This window comes from Ananas comosus, linkage group 15 (assembly GCF_001540865.1).
Source record: "Ananas comosus cultivar F153 linkage group 15, ASM154086v1, whole genome shotgun sequence".
Lineage (NCBI taxonomy): Eukaryota > Viridiplantae > Streptophyta > Magnoliopsida > Poales > Bromeliaceae > Ananas > Ananas comosus.
The window spans coordinates 1,329,889-1,355,355 of record NC_033635.1 but is presented as its reverse complement, the minus strand read 5'-3'; the positions used below and the strand labels follow the sequence as shown (position 1 = coordinate 1,355,355).

Sequence of the window (25,467 nt, the reverse complement as noted above, 5' to 3'; positions counted from 1 at the left end):
AATTTGTATTGGAGCCAACCAATTATTTATTTATTTATGTTTTTTTCTTTTGAGTGGTCTAATCGACTTTTGAACCAGCCAAAATCTTGATGAGTTTGCCAATAATAAGATAGGCCCGGCTTATTCGATTCCTTCAGGCTTATCAGTTTTTTTTTTTTTTTTTTTTTTTTTTTTTTTTTTTTTTTTTTTTTTTCCTATTTATCTATTTTGCTAATGTTTACAGTAAAACACGCTCAACGGATCAAATACCAATCCTAAAAACCCACTGCAGATGCCTAGTTTGATAATGCGGGGGCTAAAACTATTGTTATACTAATCAAAAACGCTTTTTTCTTTTAGAGAGAAAGATAATGTGCTACTTATTTCATTCATTAAGTAAATAAAATTAGCTGCATAGAGTTAGGCAACTAAGGTCTCAAGGGGTCGGAAGAAGGGGTGGGAAGAAAAAAAAGGAGAAAAAGAAAAAAGAACGAAGAGAAAAAACATAGGGTAAGCGGGTACAAGCAACGAAAATAAAAAGTCTAACAAATGCTGATATTATCCAGCTCTACAGAAATCAACCCACTCCTTCACCAGCACTCCAAATACGATGAGCAGATGAGATAACATTGGTAGGTAGATTTCTAAAAATAATATTATTTCTTTCACACCAGATCGTCTACCACGTGGCACATACTTCTTCAATGATAGATAATTTTATATTGTGTAAACTACAAAGAGAGAAAGAATTAAAACCGCTTTTGAATATTTTGTATCTTTAATGATAAAAAATAATAGTTTTAGCCATCATATTATCAAACTAGGTCCGAGTAGGTCAGTTGATACATATTATCTATTAGTGGGGTAAGGCTTATGGTTTAAATTTTATGTTGTATAGAAAATGAATGCGTGCATGCGGTAAAAGTAAAAAGAAAAACAAAAAAAAAGGCTACTAGGCAAGCTAGTAGTTGTTATGCCTGTTAGCTTTAGTCATTCAAAGATTCGTAGCTTAGTAGTAGAGAATGAAATGGTGGAGAGAGTGTTGCATTAACAAAAGGTCCATGAAAATCCATGGCTTAAAATGGATTCGAATTTAGGGAGAATGTATAATGTTTTTAAGTTTGTAACTCTAAAAGCTTGTAGCTATTGTTGGTAACACCACTAAAGTGAAAATCATGTGTGGGGAGCTTCCACTACTAGAAGTACACAAATCAATAACTCTTACTATGTGCATAAGCCTAGCAATGTTAATTCAAAAGTATATTGTAATTTTTATATTTTTTTAAAAAAAAGCTTTTAATGATTTCTGTATCGTATGACAGCCGTTGATTACTTTAATAAGATGTACCATTCTATGCACGAAGACTTTTTCTTAAAAATTTTTTATTATAGTTTGCGGGTCTTATGACCAATGCCAGCATTTTTATATAATATTCATACAAACGTGATGTATATGCTTTCTGAATAGAAAAAAAAGTCATTAGTTGTGCGTAGATGTCGACAGAGTTATTATATTAATTAATTAGAACTGTATATTATAAACTTGGCTGAATTCAACGTATAAGATGCTGCCAGCACAAACACAAATCCTCTCTACGCGGTGGGCAAATACAAATCTCTCTTTCTCTCTCTCTCTCTCTCTTTCTCCACCCTTTGGACTTTGTTCTCTTTGCATCTCTCTCCTTGGCACAGTTATTTAAACCATAGAGCACATTAAAAAAAATTAATAAAAATTAATAATAGCTTGTATCCTACTCATTAAGCCCCTTTTGCTGTTCCCTTTTTTGGTTCATTGAACCTGGACGCAATTTGACTTTCCCCACCTCACCCCTTTTCTTTTTTTAGTTTTTTTTGTTTATATTCCAAATCTTCCACGTCCACCCAGTGTGGAAGTACGATTGATCGGCCCCAAAAAAACACTATTAAAAAAAAAGAGTCCTTTTTATTTTACAAATGATTTTTTTTGGGACCTTGTCCACATCTGCATCACATTTATTTAATTTTTGTTGATGTGTCCTTTCGACTGCTTAGAGGATCTTAGAAAGGATTGGTTCTGTTATTGGAGGATCTGAAAAGGAGTTTAAAGTAAATACAAGATTTTGGTGGTTGTAACAACATTTTGTGTACAAATATTACCCCTCTCCAAATTTCTTCTGTTATATTCTGGTTTCTTTTAGGAATGTAGAGAGATTATGTTACAAGCTCCGAGAAAATACAATAAAAAAATATTCTGTTTGTTTTCATATGGAATATTGCATTCCGTATATTGTGATGAGTCGGTTATAATATATTTTCTGCGGTTCCACCAGTAAACGCAGAAGCATATTCCCATATACTTTTATCCTAACTTCATTTTATCTAATAGCGTCAAAAGGGTTTCAATACCAAACTATATATATATATATATATATATATATATATTAATAAAGTGTAATTTTTTTTTCCTTTTTTACTTATTATTGGTTCAACTTATCTTTTTTAATTTATAAAACAGAAAATGCTACATAAATTAGGAAATATTTTGGCTATCTGAACCATGTACTGATCATCTTAGTTATCTCTTACATGATTAAGAATGACTCTTTGGCTATTAGCTTGCAAAATTATATGCATTGATTGACTCTACTGCATAATTTGTTACTTTGGCCATCTAAAAGGAAAGAGTTGCTTCAAAGGCTTTATATCTGGGTTATTTTTGGTGCTGGTATGAAATAACAAGCATCCTTTTCTTATATAAAATACAATTGTTTTTTTTTTTTTTTTTTTTTTTTTTTTTTCATTGTACAGGAGAAAGAGGAGAAGAAATTCGTGATCTCTTTGATTTCAGATGTGTAATTTTGGATTCCGTTGGTGGATTTTATTTATGTACTTGCAATTTATTGTTTAAAGGAATTGTTCAAATTCAAACATGGATAGAATCATAAAAACATGTATTGAAAATGTATATATGATTAATGTGCAGTAGCTGTTGTAACTATTTGAAGGAATTATCAGAAACTATACCAGAACCATGTGAAGTGCTTTTTCCTACAGGAACTTCGCGGTGAATAGAAGCCGCATTTTCATCCACTTTACAAGCACAACAACAACTACAAAGCACCACATATCGGATAAGAGAGCGATCGATCGAAGTGAGACACATCTGATCTTAGTCTGTACCTGTCAGAGCATCACCCGAGTCAACGAAGAAGGAGGAGTGATTGCCTCTTTGTTTATTAGACGACTAGCCGATATTTCTGACGCACACTATTAAACAACTAAATAAGCATAATTGTTACATCAAATGTTGTAAATCTCTAAACAGTTGTGTTTTTTTATAGTTCTCAGCATGTCGAAGAATGAGCAAAACTCGAATAAAATACCGCTTCTTATCTTGTTTCCGACTGTCTTGTACTTGGTTATGTTTCCGATCTATATTCATGGTTGACATAAATAAATGAGTTTAGTTTGGCTCAGCAAGTTTTGACTTTTTGATATTGAACATGAATTGTATATATAATGAACTTCAATTTCTTCACAACACAAGGAAGGTTTAGTTTTCAAAGAGTGGTACATTGCCTAAGGTCTAATTCTTGTGAGGCGCAACTATCTCTTTCATATGTTTCATATCACATGTTTTATCTGTGTGGCTTGTTTCGTCTTTTGGCGTAAAGCGAACATCGATGTTTCATCTTTTGTTCCCTCCCTTCGTAAAAAATGATCCTTTGTTTTCTGAAACTCTGCTCATTTGTCGAATTTTATGAAGCTTGAACCATTAATCTTGAAATGTTGTTATGTTGGTTTTGATTCAATTATTCCATTTCTAAGGTGTTGCCTCTCCTTAGGCAAGTGAAAGAACAATGAAGGGCCGCGTTGCTTCCGATGAGCCGGAAAGTAGGGAAACGGAGATCACTGGGGGCCCGTCGACGCAACACCGGGCAGAGAACAACCAATCTGTTTACAAGATCGGATTTCCTCCGAAAAAGACCCTCCTCAGAGAGTTTACAGATGCTGTAAAAGAAACATTGTTCCACGACGAGCCTTTGCGCCCTTACAAGGACCAACCGGTCTCGAGGAAGCTCGTATTAGGCCTTCAATTCCTTTTCCCGATCCTCGAGTGGGGGAGACAATACAGTTTTAATAAGTTCAAAGGAGATCTTATCGCCGGGTTGACCATCGCAAGCTTGTGCATTCCACAAGTGAGAATATGTATATATACACTAAAACTAAGAACTGTTTCATATATAAGATTGTACTATGATCTCTAACATGAGAATTGTTTCATGAACTAGGACATTGGTTATGCAAAGCTAGCCAACTTGGATCCACAATATGGCCTTTGTAAGTTGAAAAAATTGGCTATGCAGTAAAAACGGTAGTAATCAGTTCTTATGCAGTAACATTTGCACAAATTTTACGTTTTGCAGATTCGAGTTTTGTTCCTCCGCTAATTTACGCGGCGATGGGTAGCTCGAGGGATATCGCTATAGGGCCTGTCGCTGTCGTGTCTCTACTGCTTGGAACACTTATCCGAGAAGAGTTTGATCCGGTGAAGCAAAAAGCTGAGTACTTCCGTCTCGCAGCCACTGCAACATTTTTTGCTGGTATCACTCAAGCAGCACTAGGAACCCTCAGGTAGGCCTTTGGTTGATTCTGCGGCTTGTTTCTGGAGTTCGAATCGGAATTCATGAGTTGATACTAAAATTTTTAGGTTGGGCTTCATTATCGATTTCCTATCTCATGCCGCCATAGTTGGTTTCATGGGTGGGGCAGCCATTACAATTGCCCTTCAACAGCTGAAGGGATTTCTCGGAGTAAAGAACTTCACCACGAAGACCGACATAGTTTCTGTAATGAAATCCGTGTGGGGAAATGTTCATCATGGGGTAATAATAAGTTAACAAGTCCTTTGATCTATCTCCTTTCTTAATTTTCTGCTAAAATCAGCGTCGAGATTGATAAAATTTTCCGCTTTTCATTTTTCAGTGGAACTGGGAAACCGCAGTCATAGGATCGGCTTTCTTGGCTTTCCTTCTGATCACGAAGTACATAGTAAGAATCACTTCGATTTTACGGGGATTTATCAAAACTTTGGAGTATAATATCGGGTCGCACTTTTGCAAATGCTAAGCCATTTTGGGTTGGTTGTATAGGGGAAGAGAAAGAAGAGCCTTTTCTGGGTGCCTGCGATTGCGCCACTGATCTCTGTAGTTGTTGCCACCTTCTGTGTTTACATAACCCGTGCCGACAAACGCGGTGTTCAGATCGTAAGTCCTTAATTCCTTCTCCTTTTCGTCTGTTGAAAACTAAAGAGAGATGAAACATATATGTGACTAATCGGTGAGACTCGTTCTCGCTTAATTCTCACAGGTGAAAGACATAAGGAAGGGTGTTAATCCGTCGTCGGTTCATAAAATTCACTTCACTGGTCCATATCTTGGAAAAGGATTCAGAATCGGCGCGGTAGCTGGAATGGTGGCCTTGACTGTAATATAAACGCAAAATTTAGTGTTTCAGTAACAACTTACAGATATGTATTACTTGGACTAAACTATTAAAACTTATCAGGAAGCAATAGCAATTGGTAGAACATTTGCCGCAATGAAGGATTACCAAATTGACGGAAACAAGGAAATGGTCGCGCTAGGAACGATGAATATCATCGGTTCTTTGACTTCTTGCTACATAGCAACAGGTAAATTTTTCCAGTTTACTTCGATGGATACAATAAACTGCACTCCATGACTAGAAAATTATTACTGTAAAATTAAAATTTAGTGTCGTGAGTTAAAACAAAAGGGGTGGTTTTGTATGCAGGGTCCTTCTCAAGATCCGCGGTCAATTTCATGGCTGGTTGTAGCACAGCAGTGTCCAATATAGTGATGTCGATAGTCGTATTACTCACATTGTTACTGATCACTCCTTTGTTCAAATACACCCCGAATGCAATCCTCGCATCGATCATTATTTCGGCCGTACTTAACTTGATTGACATTAAAGGTGCATACCTTATCTGGAAATGCGATAAGTTGGACTTTATTGCGTGCATGGGAGCTTTCTTCGGAGTTATTTTCATCTCTGTCGAGATCGGTCTCCTAATTGCTGTAAGAATCTGGTTATTTACCAAACATATGTTCATTTAAGTCCTTGAAAGGAATATAATTTGTTCTTCCTCTGCTGAATAGGTGTCGATATCGGTTGCTAAGATAATTCTTCAAGTAACAAGGCCAAGGACGGTTTTACTCGGAAACCTTCCGAGGACCACTATATATAGGAATGTCGATCAATACCCCGAGGCGACCAAAGTTCCAGGAGTTGTGGTTGTCAGAGTGGATTCTGCGATCTATTTCAACAATTCCAACTATATAAAGGAGAGGTAACAGCTCGGTTTCTCATCTTGGCTATACATTTTCCTTTTTTTTCAGGTAAAATGCATGGATAATCACTGTATTATCCTAATATTAGTACTTAGTTCTCAAATGATGTAATTCCATCCCGGATCGCTAAAAAAACAAATGACAACACATGACTTTTCAACTATAAAATGATCTTTAATTTTAACCCTGTTTCAATTGTAGCCAAGCAAATTAAAGAGTCAATCTACAGAAGAGGTATGATGGTCACTCTGTCAGAAAAACTTAAAAACATTTTTCTCAGGGCAGGAATCAAATTTCAGTATAAAGGAAGTTCAGAGAATAAAAATTAAGTTCAGGCACTAAATTGACTCCATATATTACTAAGTCAGAGATGTTCGGTTGTACATAGCTTTATTAAAATCAATATTCGTAATCTTTTTGTACATAAAAAACTGACATAATAAGTATACTATCTTTCTCCTTTTTAGATTAGCTTTAACGTAATAGGATTAGCTTTAACATTATGCTAAGATAAAGCATGTACTGCAATTTTTTTTTTTATCCTTGCAGAATTCTAAGATGGCTGAGAGATGAGGAAGATAGAATCAAAGAGCAAAACCTTCCGAGAATCGAGTTCTTGATCGTGGAGTTGTCACGTAAGACAAGCATCGCTTTTTTCCATAATTCTTGTTAGTTTAATTGATCTATACTTATGTTCAAGTGAGTAAACTCTGCTGCTTTGTACTACTCTTTACAGCGGTTACCGAGATCGACACAACCGGTATTCATGGCTTTGAGGAGCTACATACTATCCTCCGAAAGCGCAGCGTTCAGGTTAGCAGGGGAAAAGATAAACTCACTCTTCTTTAAAACTAAATCAGTACTGGAACGAGGCCACTATATATACTTTTAGAAGCACAAAGAATGATAGAGCATTTGAACTGACAATCCATACTGTTGAATGTTTAGAGACTGAATTTCAAGATTTTTCGATATATATCATTTATCCTGTGGCTTAATTCATCGCAAAATTGAAAAGTTAAGGAGCCTATACGTGACATAGATGAATCCAAATGAAGTTGAATGTTGATAATTTTCGAAAACCATGGAATGTTGTTATAATAGCCTTCGCGCTTCTAAAAGGCATATATAGTAGTTCTATGATTCAATCATGTGTGTAGAAACTAAAAATTTGTTAGTACTTACTTTTTTTTTGAGAAAAAAAAAAAAAATGTTAGTACTTACTACTTACTATAGTTTGTGAGTTAACATATATATACAATTCGCAATTGTCACCTTAGCTTGTTCTTGCCAATCCGGGGCCAGCCGTGATCGAGAAGCTCCAGCTGGCGAAATTCACCGAGCTCATCGGCGAAAAGAATATCTACCTCACAGTTGGAGAAGCTGTGGCCAATTGTGCTCCAAAATCAAGAGAAGATGCATGAAAGGAGAAGGAGAGCACATTTTTAAGAGGGAAATGTGAGGAGGGGTGTGTGTGTGTGTGTGTGTGTTTCATGCTTTGAGTGTAGAACAATAATTAATAGTGTATGAGGGGATTTATTCATGCACTGGTTGTTTTTGTAGTGTTATTATGAATGTTATAGAGGTGAGTTATCTTATACAACATGAATTGATAAATTGATAAAGTGGAAAAAAAAAGAAGAAAAGGGAAGTGGTGCAGTTGGGGCTAATTTTTTAGTGGAGTACGTCAGAAACATTTTGGACCAACATGCGCACTAAGGAAAGTTAAGGGCTTTTTATTTTTTTTATTTTTCATTTTTTTATTTTTTCTTTTTTGGTTTGTTGGGAGTGCACATTATTGATGATTCTTTTGATTTTTTTTTATTTTTTTTGCTTAGTCTTTTTTTTTTTTTTTTTTTTTNCAAAATTCGTTTGCATGGTTTATTATTAAAGCTCTTTCTTTCTAACTGGTTGGGAGTGTATGTCACTGATTTCTCTATTTTCTTTTTTAACTTTCTCTTTTTTCCCTTTTCTTTTTGTTTTGTTTGGATTGTGTATTTGAATTTCTAAGTATTCGTTTATATGACTTATTAATACAATTCTGTGTGTGTTTGTTTGCATATATATACTTTGTTAGCTTCAAATTCGACAAATGTAACACTACTCTTTTACTTTAATGGATATTGGCAAAGAAGGAAATTGAGATTGTCATAACTCATATGGTTTCAAAATAAAAGAAACATTTTATATTTTTTTGTTTGGGTGGTCATCTGCAGAAACATTTCGAGATTGATTCTTCAATATAACCAACCATTTATTACTAGAAGGATAGCCAAGCAAGATGATTCTCAGCAATATACTTAATTACCAATAAGGACCATAATTATCACATTTACTTTTTAACATTTAAATTATGAAAATTCATGGAAAACTAATGCAATTCATTAAAAGGAAATAAAAAGAAGTAACACAACAAAAGAAGGCTTTTCAAGTCTTTATATATAGGTTTCTAGCTACTACTAAACAATTTAGCAAAGTACGTTAATTAGCATGAGTAATTTGTTAAGCCCAAATCACTGGTCAAAAATACATAAACCAAAGTTATAAATACGTACTAAATAGCTTAAAATTTTCTTATCAAAATACAATATTTCTTTTTGTGTCTACTCAATATAGTATTATTGGGGTGTTTACGAGAATTGAGCTATAGAAAGCTGTATGAAACAACTAGTTGAGCAACCGACCGTCCCTAGTGCAAATGGCAAAAGGCATGATGGTTGATACCCGAGGTCCCAAGTTTGAATCCTAATTGACTCACATTTCCAGCTAAATTTATTTTTAAATGAAATAAACGAAGCAGATAACATGCTATTTATCTCTTAAAAAAAAACAACCAGTTGAGCATTCATCCGCGCATTGCTTTTGTGACTAGGGTCCAAATCGAAAATTGCTTTTGTGATTAGGGTCCAAATCGAAAATTTATGTTGTGACATCGAAGGTACTTTACCAACCGAGCTATTCAATGATGGACCGCTGAGCTAAGAAAAGCTATGTTATTTTAATTCTGACCTCCGTAGTTAAAATTTATTTATTTTAATGAATGAAGCCGGTAACAACAATAACACAGTGTAAAAGGAAACAAGACCCAAAACGAGCAAATCAATTCCATGTGCACATGCTCACTGGTCCATACGCAGTATATGTGAAACTCAATTATTGCACTCATCTTAATAATGCTCTCTCCTACTTGGAAAAAAGAGACAATGTAGAGCCTACCATGAAAAGTGAAAAAGAGAGAGAGAGAGAGAGAGAGAGAGAGAGAAGGAAATAAAGTGTGGTTTTTCCTCTCTCTACGTACACTTGAGAGAGAGAGAGAGAGAGAAAAAGAGCAGGAAATAAAGTGTGGTTTTTCCTCTCTCTACGTACACTTGTTTCCTTACTTGGCTAAAGGGTGGTGGACTTTAAATGAGGGTCCTTTTGCATCTCCTATATATGTAGTGCGCATTGAACCACCTCAAGCATGCATGCATGCACCCATGTGAGCACCACAAAGCACTTGCTTCGATTCATTTTGTGTGGCTTAGGGGCTGGTTTGGCCATTTAAGGAGAGGTATCTTTTGTGAGGTGTCTTTTTATTTACAATTTATCGGTTGATAGAGACTCCCTCGTGCTGAACCATCACATGAAGGAAAAATTCTAGAATGCAACGAGTATATTAGTAACGTGGCGTAACAAGTCAATTAAATATTTTTTTAAAAAAAATATATGTCCTATCATGAGTATAAAAAAATATTTTTATTGTATTTTTGTTTGAAAATAAAAAATATGATTGGCTTGCTATTGATAACGCGCGTGGTGCAAGTGTGACAGTATAGAATTCCTCCACACGAAGACCCTGAAAAGGAGAGGCGACATTCATAGTGGTGGGTCTCATGAAAGAACAATGTTGAGAGAGAATCATATGTTCTAGATTAAGTACATATGTATATATAATAGAGAGTTCTTATACTCATAAGTCATTTTCTATGACAGAGTTTTCGAATCAACGGTCCATACCGTTAAATATTATGTGGAGTATTTAAAATCTCTAAAAATCAAATTTTATAATTTTTGACATCATTTAACTTATGATCAAAAGATCTCAAAATTGATAATTTTTAATAGCCGTATGCTAGTTTAACGATGTGAAAGAATCGGAATTGGTTGAATTTTTTATAAAAAATTATATTCACTACCTACATAAAGATCAATAACTCCGATTTTAAATTAAAGGAGACGCCATTCGATTTTGACTATTCATTTTATACTCGCTTGATGGATTTTATTATGATTTTAAAAAATTACGAAATTTATTTTTTAGAAGTTTCAAATACTCTAGATCATATTTAACAGAGTGGATCGTCGATTCCGAAACTCCATCATCAAAAACAACTTATAAAAATGAAATACTTTATACTCATAAATTAAAGTATAGTAGTCATACTCTCTCTCTCTCTCTCTCTCTCTCTCTCTCTATATATATATATATATATTTGATTGACCTTGTTCTTGCTCAATTTGAGCTTAGCTTGATTGCGTTCAAATCGTTTACTAATTAATTTACTAGCATGGTTTTACTTCATAGATCTGAATGCATTGAGTGAAAACATGAATAGGAGGATTCTAAATTTTTTTTTTTTTTGAGAGATAGGTAGCATGCGTGCTACCCGCTTCGTTTATTTTATTTAAAAATAAATTTAGCTGGAAATATGAATTAACTAGGATTCGAATTTGGATTTTGAGTACCAACCACCAAGTCTTTTGCCACTTGCTCTAGAGACGGTCGTTAGGAGGATTCTAAATTTGAACACTACTGCATCTTTTCCACGTCACTTATATATATATATATATATATATATAGAATTAGGCTGGAATACTATTAATAGTAAAACGCTCTTTTTGCTATCAAGTTTTTAATCCTTAGATGAAAAATTGTAGGGTCAGGATGATATTAGTCGGTTAGAGTTGAGTGGTCCCAACAGGGTTGAGTGGTCCCCACTGGGTTATAGTATTTAATCCAATGGTTAGAAATAATGAAAAGAGTTGATCCAAAGGCTAAAAAACTGGTAGCAACAATGAAATTTTACTACTNATATATATATATATATATATATATATATATATATATATATATATATATATAGAGTGGCTAGTGTTACATCACCATTCCCAAAATGCAAAATGTTGGGGGTTCATTGCAAAAATTTGGAGATTGAGAATTTTTTCGGCAGGAGAGGGCCAAATTGAAATTGGGTGCCCCTGCCAATTGGTTCCGATTGTGCCACGTGTACATGTGCCACATGGCACCTCCGTAGACTTAAAAGGTTTCACGGCCAGTTGACGCCGTTAGTCCAGTACCTGCCAACTGGGGCCCACAGCAGCTTCAATGCTGGCCGTACACGTGGAGCTTTGCGGAGCAACCCACGCTAACTTTAAGAAAGGGCGACTGCATGTTGCACGGAGAAGAGACACACCCAGACCCCCTCCACTGCATACAATTTTTTACGCGTCACGTCGCATCTACCACCTCACGATGGTATTTGGACGGCACAGGTTGACTGGTTAGGTAGGATGGACGGTTGCCAGTGCACGGTGCATAATTTGTACGGATGCACCGGGCGGAGGTATAATTTCCTTTTGCACCGCATAAACATTTATTTTGCGTGTGAAATCACAGGGAGAGCTTTTTCCTTTTTTTTTTTTTTAACGAGAGAAAGATGGTAAGTCACATTCTTCCTTCATATTTAGAAATAAAATAAAATAAAAACTACAAAATTAGCCTTCCAAGTTGAAATCTTAAATATTAATTATTAAATTTTTTATAATAATTTTTGGATTGGTGAATTATAAAATGTACATATATTTTTAAGATACAGGTAACAATGCTCATTCTCTATATGATGCTTTCCTACCTGAGCGATAGATTATTAAAATGTATAATTTTTTTATATATATAAACATTATTATTGAAAAAATTTGTCGGCGCGGCCCACGGCATGAGACCATCTCATCCACTGTTAATCTAGCTTCGATATTAATTCACACTCATCGATTTGATGAATGATAAATGACACGGTCTCACATTAGACACTATTTTTTATTGAATTAAGTTTAGATTTTAAAGTAACATATACTATTCATCACGTGGACGACATGAATCTCAGAGCTGCATGAACGGTGTCCACCACATTCTCATGTTAAGGACCGTTCTCGCTAATTTGCTTTCAAAAAATATAAGCTACAGTACACTAGGGATGTCAATGGGTATGAATATTCGAAATTTTATCTAAATCTGAATTCGAATGAAACGGATATATCCGATGGATATGGATATGGATTCGGATATGGATATCAAAAATAGAAATCCGACGGATATGGATTCGGATATAGATTTTGATTGTACCCGACCCGAACCCGAACCCGACCCGAACCCGAATTTATTTTGTATTATAATATAGTATTATATTTATACTATATATATATATATATATATATATATATATATATATATATATATATATATATATATATTTGATGTTATATTTGAATTTGTATTTTAAAGATTTAGATTTAATATAAATATATTTTGAAATATTGAAAAAAAAATAAGTGTTTCGGGTTCAAATTTTCGGATTCGGGTTCGGGTTCGGATTTCGGATTTTTTGTCGGGTTCGGGTTTGGATATGGATTTTCAAAATCCGTCTGGTTCGGGTTCGGGTCTCGGGTCTCGGGTTTTGGAGTCGGGTTCGGGTTCGGGTTTTTAAAAATCCGCCCCGAATCCGACCCGTTGACATCTCTACAGTACACGTGCCATGTACATCACATGTGTAAATTAAATTAAATTTAAGTTAAAAGTAAATTCTGAACATGTACTTTCAATTTAAATAGCTCTTAATGACATGAGGCTATTTTTTAAAAATTTAATTCTATTCTAAGCATGTTTCTAGTTTGGTTATATCATAAGCATCTTTTACGCATTTCATAACATTCAAAATTTTTAATTTCTGTTAAAATTTAAAGTTAGATTTAAATTTACAAATCAAACGCTAAAATTTAAAGTTAATTTTGAATCTATTATTTGAACTTAAATAACTGTTGGTTTGGTAGGTGTTTTTAAACCATTTTATTTTTCAAAATTGATTTAGTTATCATTAATTTTTTAATTTAATATAAAACATGAGGAAGAAGCAAAGGCCAACGGAAGGATGACACGTGTCGGCTGTGCTCCCTATAAATAGGCGCTCGGGTCTTATATAACTGAAGAAGCGATATAAGCCCGTGGGGAGAGAATTTCATACATAAAATTCTCCTTTTTTTTTCTTTTTTTTTTTAAAGAGAGAGAGAGAGAGAGAGAGAGAGAGAGAGAGAGAGAGAGAGGATGTTCATAGAGAAGTTTAAGGTGGAGAGCCCGAACGTGAGGTATGGGGAGGAGGAGATCGAGTCGGTGTACGAGTACGCGACCACGGAGCTGGTCCACGAGAGCCGCGGCGGTGGGCCCCGCCAATGGATCGTCAAGCCCAGGACCGTCCGATACCATTTCAGGACCCAAACCCGTGTGCCCAAGCTCGGGTGGCTACAACACCCTACACCCTACACCCTACACCCAACATTTTCTTCTCCTCCTTTCTCTTTTTTTTTTTTTTTTCTCTAAAAAATAAACTAATTAATTACTTTCCTTTTGATTTATTTATTTATTTATTTATTTTTGGTAACAGTGTGATGCTTGTGGGGTGGGGAGGGAACAACGGGTCCACCCTCACAGCCGGTGTCATTGCTAACAGAGAGTATGCGGTGATTTTTCTTTTTTTTTTTGGGTTTTTTTTTTCCAATTTATTTTGGAGTGTTTTTGGGGTGGTTAATAATAATAATAATAATAATAATAATAATACTAATTTGATAATTTGATTTGTTTAAATTTGGTGGGGATTCAGGGGGATCTCATGGGTGACCAAGGAGAAGGTGCAACAGGCCAACTATTTCGGATCCTTGACCCAGGCATCCACCGTTAGAATTGGGAGCTTCAATGGGGAAGAGATTTATGCCCCTTTCAAAAGTCTCCTTCCGATGGTAATAATCATAATCACTTCATTATCTATCTAATTTACTGTGCTAATTATGGTTTTGAAAATGTTCAAATTTTGAAGTGGACTTAAAAATGGAATGGGTCTTGCCATATACATCTCTTTAGGTGAACCCGGATGATATAGTGTTTGGTGGCTGGGACATCAGCAACATGAACCTGGCTGATTCCATGTCCAGGGCCAAGGTGTTGGACATAGACCTACAGAAGCAGCTGAGGCCCTACATGGAGCCCATGGTGCCCCTTGCCGGAATCTTCGACCCCGATTTCATCGCCGCGAACCAGGGCGCGCGCGCCAACAATGTGATCAAGGGCACCAAAAAGGACCAGGTCCAGCAAATCATCAAAGACATAAGGTATCACCAACTTAAACGCGCACGCATGGCTTAATCTCTATAACATGTTTTGTAAAGCTCTTAAACATAGTATCCCTCATGTGTTCCATCTCTAACACGTTTTGCAAATGGCTGGTATAGGGAGTTCAAGGAGAAGAGTCGGGTGGACAAGGTTGTGGTCCTGTGGACCGCAAACACCGAAAGGTACAGCAACGTGATCGCCGGCCTTAACGACACGACGGAGAACCTCCTAGCTTCCTTGGACAAGGACGAGGCCGAGATCTCTCCGTCGACGTTGTACGCGATAGCCTGCGTCCTCGAGAATGTGCCGTTCATCAACGGAAGCCCGCAGAACACCTTCGTGCCGGGTATTACATTACAATCGATCATGATGAGATTATGAGGTCTCAGTCGTTACAAGTTGCTCAAGTTTTCTGTGCGCGTTTTGTAGGATTAATTGATCTTGCTATTAAGAAGAACAGTCTCATTGGAGGAGATGACTTCAAGAGTGGCCAAACAAAGATGAAATCAGTCTTAGTGGATTTCCTTGTTGGGGCCGGAATTAAGGTATATATGTAAATACATACATTCATAAATATGATATGTGAGCAAAAGAGGGGACTTCAATTTTATCTGTGTGGTGTCTTCTTAGCCAACATCCATTGTGAGCTACAATCACCTGGGGAACAACGACGGCATGAACCTCTCCGCACCGCAAACCTTCCGATCAAAGGAGATCTCGAAGAGCAATGTCGTCGACGACATGGTGTCTAGCAATGGGATCCTCTATGAGCCAGGAGAGCATCCAGACCATGTCATAGTCATCAAGGTTTTCCGCAATCTCTTTGCGGCAAAGCTTAGTATTATTGTTCGCCGAAAAATAGTGTACTGAGTAGTTCCATTGGATTGATGATTTGTGGTGCAGTACGTGCCGTATGTCGGGGACAGTAAGAGGGCCATGGACGAGTACACGTCGGAGATATTCATGGGCGGACGAAACACGATCGTCCTCCACAACACTTGCGAGGACTCGCTCCTCGCAGCCCCTATCATACTTGATTTAGTGCTTCTGGCCGAGCTGAGCACTAGGATTCAGCTCAAAGCTGAAGGGGAGGTAGATAAATGCTCACATTATTATTAATACATGTCTAGTTGTTGAAGCTAATTTCCTAATTTGGTTGTGTAGGATAAGTTCCACTCCTTCCATCCAGTGGCTGCTATCTTAAGCTACCTCAGCAAAGCTCCTCTTGTGAGTCAAGATACTAATTAATTTGTGCTTTACTCAGATTCGTAATATCTATTGATAATATTATTTTTCAATTCTTTTTTTGTTTAACTGCTAATGTTAATGTTATAGCGGTTTTTTCACCTTAGTGATCAACTTTTATCACTCTAATAATCCATGATAAAACAGGTCCCTCCCAGCACGCCGGTGGTGAATGCTTTATCAAAGCAAAGGGCCATGTTGGAGAACATCCTAAGGGCTTGTGTTGGGCTAGCCCCCGAGAACCACATGATCCTCGAGTACAAGTAAAACCATGCACTGGAGAAAAAGAGGAGTCTCAGTCCCCTTCTCCCTAGGCATGTATTAACTGTCATTGCCTTTGCATCTAGCTATTCCAGACTATATTAGAGTATGCAGATTCCATGTATCTCCAAGCCTCAGAGAAATTTGGGGTCCCCTTAAGTATGTATGAGATGCTCTTATTGTTCATGTTTGTGATGTTTTGTGTTCTATGCTCTGGCTCTTTTGATTGCAAATTGTGTTATATACGTTGACGAAAGTAAGTTAATTTAAGCAGAGAAACAAACCGAGGATTGTGTTGCCTAGTTTGGTATGTTTGTTTGGCATGGCTAGAGTTTCCGTAGAAAGTACATTTTTGGCTAGAGATTTTGCAGTAATGTAATTCTAAACCGTAAAATACCCAGCTCATGACAATTAAACAAATAATTTATTGTGCAAGCGGCAAACATGAGAATAGCACTCTTTTTACTTAAACTCAATAAAAACTTGTACATGGCAGAATAAAAATTAAAAGCCTACCTCGTGAATATGTCAGCTGCCATCCAATCCATAACATGAATGTGAAATTTTCAACTGCCGCATTCTGCTTTCTGAGAAGCCGAAACCGGCTCTTTATCTTTTCATCTTCCAGTCGAATCGGCGATCTAACTTACCAATCTGAACATGCCTCTTGCAGCAACCAGACTGTTAAAATCTGAATTCAACAATAACTAAAACAGTTCAATTGTAAGTACAATGAAAGCATTCAGTTGGCATATGCCTACATTAAAGAACAAAGGAAGATCCCGAGAACAACTTCACGTGTTTACAGTTTGTTCTGCAAATAAAAACTTTAAATTTCATATCAGCTGCTCACTAACATAGCACCAATGCCAACGCCAAAAGAACAGCTAGACCTTAAAGCACTAACATCTTGAGAAATTCTCAAAAATGCTAACAATGTCGGATTTTAACTACAACATCGACTAGTGAAAATGATATCCATTATCCATAAGACGTCCATTCCCTATGGCTGGTAAAACATAGTTCAGATACAGTCGATTATTTTTGCAACAGGTTTCACCTGTTTGTTCGATTAGTGAAAAATCACATTCATTCAAAAAAAAAGAAGAAAGATTAGGTAAACAAGAAGAGAGAGAGAGAGAGAGAGAGAGAGAGAGAGGATGTTCATAGAGAAGTTTAAGGTGGAGAGCCCGAACGTGAGGTATGGGGAGGAGGAGATCGAGTCGGTGTACGAGTACGCGACCACGGAGCTGGTCCACGAGAGCCGCGGCGGTGGGCCCCGCCAATGGATCGTCAAGCCCAGGACCGTCCGATACCATTTCAGGACCCAAACCCGTGTGCCCAAGCTCGGGTGGCTACAACACCCTACACCCTACACCCTACACCCAACATTTTCTTCTCCTCCTTTCTCTTTTTTCTCTAAAAAATAAACTAATTAATTACTTTCCTTTTGATTTATTTATTTATTTATTTATTTTTGGTAACAGTGTGATGCTTGTGGGGTGGGGAGGGAACAACGGGTCCACCCTCACAGCCGGTGTCATTGCTAACAGAGAGTATGCGGTGATTTTTCTTTTTTTTNAGAGAGAGAGAGAGAGAGAGAGAGAGAGAGAGAGAGAGAGACTAGGGTGGGAAAATGTCAACAGAAACAATTGATGGCAAAGATCTAATAGCATTAAGAGGTTACAGGGAAGTTCAGAATCTTTGTTTTGATTTAAGCAGTTATCACTTGGTTTCCTGGGTTTCTAAACGCATTCCCGCAGCAAGAAATGTGGAATTTGACAACCTACTTACAGCCACCTTCATTCTGTTGATTATTTCCTCCTCAAGTTTGACAATTAGATTCAGAAGAGAAAAAAAATCAACTCGAATATAACGGCATTTTCAGCTGCAGATTGCAATAAGAATAAAACAGATAGAGAGGAACACCAATTCAAACAGCGTCATCCATCGCATTTGCATCTACTTGATTTTTTATCCTCCTTTCACCATGATTTGAACTAATGTAGATCATGAACTTCATAAAACTAGTACTACTTTTACACAAGTATATCAAACTCAAAGTTGCATGCTATGACCCAATTAACCCAATCCCAACATAAATTACCTGTAACTTTCAAATCGCAAGACTTAACCTACAAATTCACAAAGGATTTACTCACTTTTCACCATTGTTATTCATACTAAACCTCTCAAATAAAAGAGCCTCAGAAACAATATATAGAACTAAAAATGAGGAATTTTGCGAATAAGAGGTTAAAAAAGGTGAGATTTTTACCATCGATCTCACTCTAACACCACGGTGGCGCCCACCCCCTTGAGCTTTGCGGCGATCGCCTCAGCCTCCTCCTTGGCGACGCCCTTCTTCACGACGACGGGGGCCTTCTCCACGAGCTCCTTCGCCTCCTTCAACCCCAGATCCGTGAAGGCGCGCACCTCCTTGATCACCTTGATCTTCGCCGCGGCGTCGAACTTGTCGAGCTTGATGTCGAACGCCGTCTTCTCCTTCTCCTTCTCCTTCTCCTCCGCCGCCGCCGGGGCGTCCGCCGCCGCCGATCCCGGCGAGGCGAGGGCGCCGGAGGGGAGATTGAGGTCGAGCTTGAGGCGGAAGAGGACGGCGTAGTCCTCGCGCTCCGCCTTGGTGAGGGAGAGGAGCTCGTCGGCGATCCGCTCCAGCTTCTGCGTCCGGGACTCGGCAGCCGCGGAGGAGAGGGGACGCGCCGCGCCGGCGACGGCGGCTACCGAGGGGAGGACGAGGAGGCGGCGGAGGAAGGAGCGGGAGGGTATTTTGACGGAGGAGAGTGGCATCTTCGGGAACGTGCCGGAGCTTTTTAGGGTTTTTACGGTATGGGGGAGAAGCGAGAGAGGAGGAGGCCGTAGCTCATTCGATGGGCCTACATGGGGCCAAAATGGGGCCTCTGAACAAAACCTAATTGGATCACCTAAACGGACTCTCGTGTACAATTTAAAAATTTTACTGAATAAAATTTAAAAATAAAATGTTAAAAAAATCAAAAATATGATATAATAATGCGGGAAAAAAAGAAAAAACTTATTGTTTGCTTACACTGTTACACAGAAGAATAATTTATTAATTGAAATTGTGCTGCTATAAATTAATTGACTTGGGATCAGCTTGATAATAAACGTGCCAGGTTCGAGCTCAACGTGGCTCGCTGGTGTTGGGCTCGTTACACACCGAACCCGACACGCCTCTTAACCAACTCGCGTCACGATATTTGTGTCCACGGCTCCTAAATCCCTCTTCTTCGTCTCCGTAGCGTCGGAAAATCGTTCGGCGTTAGCGCCATTTGAAACCCCTCGCTCCTCCCCCCCTCCCTAGTGGGGCGACACTCGCTCGCCACAAACGAGGGGTCGAAACCCTAGAGAAAGAAAAAAGGAGCTCGATCTCCCTTTCCTTTCTCCGCGCCTCTTCCTCTTCTTCTTCTTCCTCTCTTTTACCTTTTGCTCTTTTTTTTTTTCCTCTTTTTTTAGGGTTTTTTTTCGCCTTTTTTTTTTCTTATTTTTTCATTAGGGTTTGGCTCTGATTGGGGGCGGAGGACCGTTTGCACCGAGATTTTCTACCAACGGTTTTTAATTTTTAATTTTATTTTAATTCTAATGCCTGTTTTGTGTTCTGGAATTAGGGTTTCTGGTCTAAATCTGTGCTGAGCTCTCAATCCCTCGGCTCCCAGCTGCTTCTCCAAGTCGATAGGTTGGTGAGTTCTCTTCACTTGTGTAAATTTGTAGAAAGATGGTTGCTTTCGATTTGTAAATTAGGGTTTGGAGTGCGCTGCTTTTATCTGTTGCTCAAAAGTTTAGGCTCTTTGGAATTTTGAGAGGTTTTAAATGTGTGGAGATTTCCTCAACTATAGGACATTTATAAATGGGCCCCCCAACTTCTTTTTTTGATTGCACCTAATTTGAGTTTTGATTTTTTTAAAAAAAATTGAGTGAATTTCATCAACTAAATTGAGAATTCTTCTAAATTCATTAAGTGATTCCATCAAATTTAATGGCTTTAATCACCTTTTAACAAATGAAACTGGAACAATTAACTAGTAATAGCCAATAGAACCACTAAAAGTATCAAAATTTTTAACTTAACTAACTAAAAACATTTTACCTTTCTTCGGACACTCAAAGTTGGTCTTTGTACTCTGTAGTAAGATGTTAGATTTGTTTAATCTATGCCAGGTGGGGCGAAGATTGATCTTTGCTGCATTTAACCTAACCAGAAAGGATGTCCTCGCCGTACCCTGTTCTCAACAACAGACCAATCGACCAATGGAAAGTTACCGAGTTAAAGGACGAGCTCAGGAGAAGGAAATTGCCTATAAAGGGTCTGAAGGACGATTTGGTCAGACGGCTGGATGAAGCTCTTCGCAATGAGATGGCAATGACTGAACAAGATGATGATGAAGAAGAAGGCGGTAATGGTATCGGTTCTGATGAGGGTCTGCAGGAGAATGGCGACGAGGATGAAGCAAACCCAGTAGTGGAAGAACACAGCGATGTTGTCGCGGATACCGCTGTGGAAACCAGTGGTGATCAGAAGACTAGTGTTGAAACTATTGTTAGCGCCATAGATGTCAATCAAAATATCGAAGATCAAGTCGAGGATGCAGCACCAGTTGAAGGATCAAATGCAGTGGAATTCGAGGATAAAGGGATTATTACAGGGTCGGAGGCAGCGAATGTTGAAGCAGTGGGTTATAGAGTTTCCAAGGAGGACAGTGTGCCAGGAAGTCAAAGTTTGACCCCCCAACATGAGCCGACACTCCAGGGTTCGGTTTACGATGAAGAGCACAAGGGTAAGTGCCGTGTTGAGGATACAAAGCCAAGCGCAGCGGCAGCAGACAATCAGGTATCTGAGGTCACCGAAGATTTAGGGCCCCAAGTAAAGTGTGAGTCAATTTCTACTGATTCTGTCTCAATTAATGAAACCAATAAACTAAAGGATAACTCGAATGCTGATAATTTTGATTTAGAATTAGAAGTTAAGCCTGAGAGGGTGCAACCGTCATCCAGTGATCTATGTGTGGGTGGCGATGTGCACCCATTGGATGTTGACAAAGAGCTGGTTAAAAAAGAAGTTTCTTCCGAAGAGATAGATTACAAGGGCCTTTCTAATGTGGACTCTATCAAGAAGGAGGACAGTGCTGATGTGGGTTCTCCGGAGAAATTAAATTTAGACAGGAGTTCAGGTGATGAGTCGATGGACGAAGATGTGACAGATAGTAAACCGATAGAGTCGAGGCTTATGTCTAATGAAAAAGGAGGAACAATTGAGATCAGCGAGGGGCTTGCATTGACAGAGGAGACATTAGCTGAGGATATCATTGTTAGGTCCTCCTCTGACGAGAAGGATGCTGTTGTTGAAGAGGAAACTAAACCACCAGCACCTGTTGAAAAGAGAAAACTTGAAGGTACCACTTCAGCTCCAACAGAAATACAAGTTAAAAGTGCTAATCTTGTCGTATGCCATTCAATTGTATTTTGCTTCGTCACTAATATGCTAGTTTGAGATTCTTGTATTCTACTTCTTTATGTTGTGAAATTAAGTTTTGTAGTGATTGTTCGAATTCTTTCTTTATTTGTTGATCTGGGAAATTCTTCACTATTTCAATAAGTGTGTATTGAATGCTTTAGATAAGGAAGCCATTGGGAACAATGAGACTTTTAAGCGGCAGCGCAGGTGGAATGCCGAAAATGCTAAAGCCTTAGAACCACAAAAATCTAATCTCAGTGGTTCCTATGTATTAAAGGATGTAGTTCAACCCACTTCTAAACATACTCTCACCGTTCCTGACAAGACAATTAGTGAAGACTCTCCAAAGGAACGCATTGGTGAGCATCGTAAGTCTGCTCTTTTTTTTTTTTATTTGGATGATTATTTTCTACTAAAAGGTTCATTTCTCGTCTACATATTGCAGTACCTCCCTCACAGAGGCCTGCCACAACTTCCTTGAGGATTGATAGATTTGTGCGGCCCTTCACCTTGAAAGCAGTTCAAGAACTGCTCGCGAAAACTGGTTCTGTTTGTAGCTTCTGGATGGATCATATCAAGACTCACTGCTATGTGACCGTATGTTTCTCTTCACATTCGACCTTTTCCCTTCCTCTGTCTCTTTTGCTGTTCTATTTGTTGAAATTTTATTTTCACAGGATTCGGAACTTTGCAAAATCACTTCTGTTGTTGGATTAGTCCAATTGCGGTGCAATTGTAAATTTAGGCGTATTTAGCATATGAGCACATCGTATTTATATAAAGAACGGGCATAAAACTTCCTAATAGGGATAAAGTGGAACATGAAATATAAGGAAACAAATTGAATAAGACAATCCAGAACAATCATTTTCCTTGTCTTTCTTCAACTTTAGTGGTACTGGGATTTTGTTTAATGAATTTAAATGGATTTTCTTTCTTAGTACTCATCCGTGGAGGAAGCCGCTGCTACTAGAGATGCTGTGTACAATCTCCAGTGGCCCCCAAACAATGGGAACCATCTAATAGCCGAGTTTGTCGACCCAAATGAAGTAAAGTTGCGGGTTGAAGCCCCTCCACAATCCCCAGCACCAGCAAGCCCTAGCCCTACTACGCCAAAACCCCCACTCTTTCAACAGCCGGAGACCAGCCAATCGTTATCTCGCCAACAAGCTCTCAAGCACAAGCAGCAGCTTCCCCCGGCAGCTCCCCTACCCCAACCTCCTCTTCTCTCCGACCCGCCTTCTGTGAGGGAAAGACTACGCCCCCCTCCCGTGCCCCCAACGAAGCACGAGCCACCGCCTGCTGTGACTCTTGATGATCTCTTCAAGAAAACGAAAACTGGCCCAAGAATCTACTACCTGCCCTTGTCGGAAGAGCAAGTGACGGCTAAACTAGCCTCGCAAGGCAAAAGCACTGTGGATTAGTGGTTGTTGGTAAATCATCTTTTTTGTAGAATTTTAGTAAAATTTCCTAAGACAGCTGTAGAAAGCTCCAATTGTTGATGTGTAACTAACTGCTTTTGCAGGGAGCAGTTGGTGCTTGGCTGGCTGCTTGATGTTCTTGGGATTTCCTTGTCGGGCTCTGCAGTCCAACTCTCTCTTTTTGCTGCAGAGTGCTAGGTTGCTGCTCTACTGTGTGTGAGGATTTTTTTCACGATGCTATAAAGCTAATCACAATACCATTAGTCATCGTAAACGTGTAAGATATCTCTGGATCTGAACTTTGCTGAACCAGTGTAAGGGTCTTAGGTTTTAAGTTATCATCCCGTGTTCTACTGTTTCAAGATTATCACAAAGACATGTTGTACCCAGTTTTTGTAGTTGCCTTCTTTCGTTATAAAGGTTGTTTTAGCTTAACGCTTGCCTGATGAGTGATGAGAACCATGAATAACTTGAAAACACTGTTGAGGAGAAACATCAACAGTGTAAAAGCTTGATTCATCGAGGACGTGCGAGTTAAAAGTAGAGCCTTTTTAACTGATCCAACAGGCACCAAGAACAGAAAAGAAAATAAAGGGGAAATACTGCGCACAACGCAACATTGTACCAAGCATCTCTCTAGTTATTGGAAACAGATTGATGGTCTTCTGAAATGAATGACTGGTGAATTAATCTCCATATACCATGCAATTGAAGTGAGCCAAAAGCAACTTTCACAACAACTTTTGTATGTTTATGTATATACATACACACACACATCAAGAGAGCATTGGCCACAGCACTATAGCAATATGTATTACTTCACAACTACATAAGGTACATTACATAATGCAACTTACATATAAAGTTATACAACAGGGTAAACAAGGATGGCACTTTATATATTGCAATGCCACTTATTTGATGAAGTGAAGCGAACAACACCAATATATATATAATCTACAAAATGTATAATCCTCGTCATATAGAAAACAGTGCACCGTTGTACGCATCATAGATGCTACAAAGCTCAGGGAACGCAGGCTCGGACGGCGAAGGCGACGATGCATTCGATGGCGACTCTGAAGTACTCGGAGATGTAGTCGCATTCATCTCATCATCTTCCATATTCGCCTCACCCGGATCTTGCGGTATGTCGACGGGCTCAGTCTCAAAGTTCTCGTTATCGATCTCCTCGTCTGATGATGACGGCGACGACATAGTCGAGTACGACGACAACGATTTACCGGAGGAAGTGGCGAAGTATGACGGCATTCGCGATTTTAGCTTCTTGCTGGAGCGACCTTCCGAGTTTGCTTTTGCATGCAGCAGTACTGCTCTGTTGAACCCTGTGAAGAATACCGGAGAGTTCTCGTCGGCCGACATTAGCTGCAGAGTGCGGTTACCGTTCTGGCGACTCGCCTTGAAGTATTCGTGCTGCTTGGTCCTCACCTCTTTCATCACCACGCGACCGTCGTTGCAGCGGAATTTGAGTAAAGTCCATGGCATGTAGCTCCTCAGTTGCTCGGTCCTCGCCAGAATCGGCATCGGGGGAGGAAACAGCCTCACCGGGCAGCATCTGCCGTACGTCCCGACGCACGCCCTCTCAACGTCGAAATCGTACTCGTCGTCTGCACGAAAAGATCCTGTCAAAGACACGAAATCACTTCGGCGGTCGCGAAATCTAGCTAGGCTCACCGGAGTTGTCTTCGGTGTCGTCGTGATCGATTAGTGTTTGAAGGCCATGAAGTTGATCAGGAACTAAGCTGTGGCCTGTAGAAGATCCGTTGCAACTTTGGGCTTCTGTGTTGTTCCCAGGGATCATAATGTTGGTGTAAAATGACCAGCAGAGACTCAAGAATGAATTTTTGAATTCAATAGGGGCTTCTCTGAAAGAAGCTAGCCATAAGGCATCTTGTAGTTTGTAGTTTCGAAATATTTGATGGACTAATCTGTAAATATAGCAAAAACAGTGAAGCATTAAAGAGTTTTTTTTTTTTTTTTTTCATGTAAGCATAAAAAATCTAAAATGAACTGTTAATTTGCTAAGAAGAACTAAGTTTGATATTTAAAAAAGGATTTCTCGTGTTATATAGAGTTTATTACATAAATAATATATCCTTCAAAAAGCTGTGCATTTTATCGTAGTTTACATGACTGTTGTCTCCAAAAAATTTAAGTTTATCAAAAATATATATTTTTCATATTTTATATCCAACATTCGTTTTTTACATATTAGTTCGAGATATTTTGATAAAGAGAAAATAGATAAAAATATATACGTGATTAATCATGTTAGAA

General features: G+C 38.4%; 4 protein-coding genes across 8 annotated transcripts; 3 read left to right on the top strand and 1 right to left on the bottom strand.

The window, feature by feature from the left end:
- Positions 2,978-7,933, top strand: LOC109720920 (sulfate transporter 1.2-like). The gene is made up of 14 exons (XM_020248282.1): positions 2,978-3,110; positions 3,804-4,157; positions 4,251-4,299; positions 4,386-4,593; positions 4,670-4,844; positions 4,945-5,010; positions 5,112-5,225; positions 5,329-5,445; positions 5,527-5,653; positions 5,776-6,062; positions 6,144-6,334; positions 6,885-6,970; positions 7,072-7,148; positions 7,616-7,933. The coding sequence occupies exons 2-14, from the start codon at positions 3,819-3,821 to the stop codon at positions 7,757-7,759; spliced, it is 1,980 nt and encodes a 659-aa protein (XP_020103871.1). The 5' UTR covers positions 2,978-3,110; positions 3,804-3,818; the 3' UTR covers positions 7,760-7,933.
- Positions 13,588-16,513, top strand: LOC109721343 (inositol-3-phosphate synthase). 2 transcript variants are annotated; one of them, XM_020248901.1, is made up of 10 exons: positions 13,588-13,883; positions 14,030-14,098; positions 14,246-14,381; positions 14,503-14,750; positions 14,871-15,097; positions 15,181-15,296; positions 15,382-15,558; positions 15,655-15,843; positions 15,916-15,978; positions 16,144-16,513. In XM_020248901.1, exons 1-10 carry the CDS (start codon positions 13,693-13,695, stop codon positions 16,261-16,263), a joined length of 1,536 nt encoding a protein of 511 aa, XP_020104490.1. In that variant the 5' UTR covers positions 13,588-13,692; the 3' UTR covers positions 16,264-16,513. The 2 variants fall into 2 exon arrangements, with proteins under 2 accessions (XP_020104490.1, XP_020104491.1); XM_020248902.1 differs by lacking the exon at positions 13,588-13,883 and having other exon boundaries at positions 14,039-14,105.
- On the bottom strand, positions 16,663-19,137 carry LOC109721344 (50S ribosomal protein L7/L12). Of its 2 annotated transcripts, none has more exons than XM_020248904.1 (2): positions 18,536-19,137; positions 16,663-16,948 (listed from the first exon to the last, which is right to left on the bottom strand). In XM_020248904.1, the coding sequence occupies exon 1, from the start codon at positions 19,063-19,065 to the stop codon at positions 18,544-18,546; it is 522 nt and encodes a 173-aa protein (XP_020104493.1). In that variant the 5' UTR covers positions 19,066-19,137; the 3' UTR covers positions 16,663-16,948; positions 18,536-18,543. The 2 variants fall into 2 exon arrangements, with proteins under 2 accessions (XP_020104493.1, XP_020104492.1); XM_020248903.1 differs by having other exon boundaries at positions 16,663-16,964; positions 18,536-19,116.
- LOC109721300 lies at positions 19,495-23,604 on the top strand. Of its 3 annotated transcripts, none has more exons than XM_020248833.1 (6): positions 19,495-19,972; positions 20,455-21,686; positions 21,910-22,116; positions 22,194-22,345; positions 22,690-23,181; positions 23,274-23,604. In XM_020248833.1, the coding sequence occupies exons 2-5, from the start codon at positions 20,501-20,503 to the stop codon at positions 23,170-23,172; spliced, it is 2,028 nt and encodes a 675-aa protein (XP_020104422.1). In that variant the 5' UTR covers positions 19,495-19,972; positions 20,455-20,500; the 3' UTR covers positions 23,173-23,181; positions 23,274-23,604. The 3 variants fall into 3 exon arrangements, with proteins under 3 accessions (XP_020104422.1, XP_020104421.1, XP_020104423.1); XM_020248832.1 differs by having other exon boundaries at positions 19,495-19,976; XM_020248834.1 differs by having other exon boundaries at positions 19,498-19,976; positions 21,910-22,107.

Bases quoted from the DNA above. Each gene is read 5' to 3' on its own strand.
- LOC109721344 (XM_020248904.1), bottom strand. From the start codon at position 19,065: ATGCCACTCTCCTCCGTCAAAATACCCTCCCGCTCCTTCCTCCGCCGC.
- LOC109721300 (XM_020248833.1), top strand. From the start codon at position 20,501: ATGTCCTCGCCGTACCCTGTTCTCAACAACAGACCAATCGACCAATGG. The intron at 21,687-21,909 runs GTACCACTTCAG...TGAATGCTTTAG, and splicing joins TGAAAAGAGAAAACTTGAAG to ATAAGGAAGCCATTGGGAAC. The intron at 22,346-22,689 runs GTATGTTTCTCT...TTTCTTTCTTAG, and splicing joins AGACTCACTGCTATGTGACC to TACTCATCCGTGGAGGAAGC.
- LOC109720920 (XM_020248282.1), top strand. From the start codon at position 3,819: ATGAAGGGCCGCGTTGCTTCCGATGAGCCGGAAAGTAGGGAAACGGAG. The intron at 4,594-4,669 runs GTAGGCCTTTGG...TAAAATTTTTAG, and splicing joins GCAGCACTAGGAACCCTCAG to GTTGGGCTTCATTATCGATT. The intron at 6,335-6,884 runs GTAACAGCTCGG...TTATCCTTGCAG, and splicing joins TCCAACTATATAAAGGAGAG to AATTCTAAGATGGCTGAGAG.
- LOC109721343 (XM_020248901.1), top strand. From the start codon at position 13,693: ATGTTCATAGAGAAGTTTAAGGTGGAGAGCCCGAACGTGAGGTATGGG. The intron at 15,098-15,180 runs GTATTACATTAC...CGCGTTTTGTAG, and splicing joins GCAGAACACCTTCGTGCCGG to GATTAATTGATCTTGCTATT. The intron at 15,559-15,654 runs GTTTTCCGCAAT...TTTGTGGTGCAG, and splicing joins ACCATGTCATAGTCATCAAG to TACGTGCCGTATGTCGGGGA.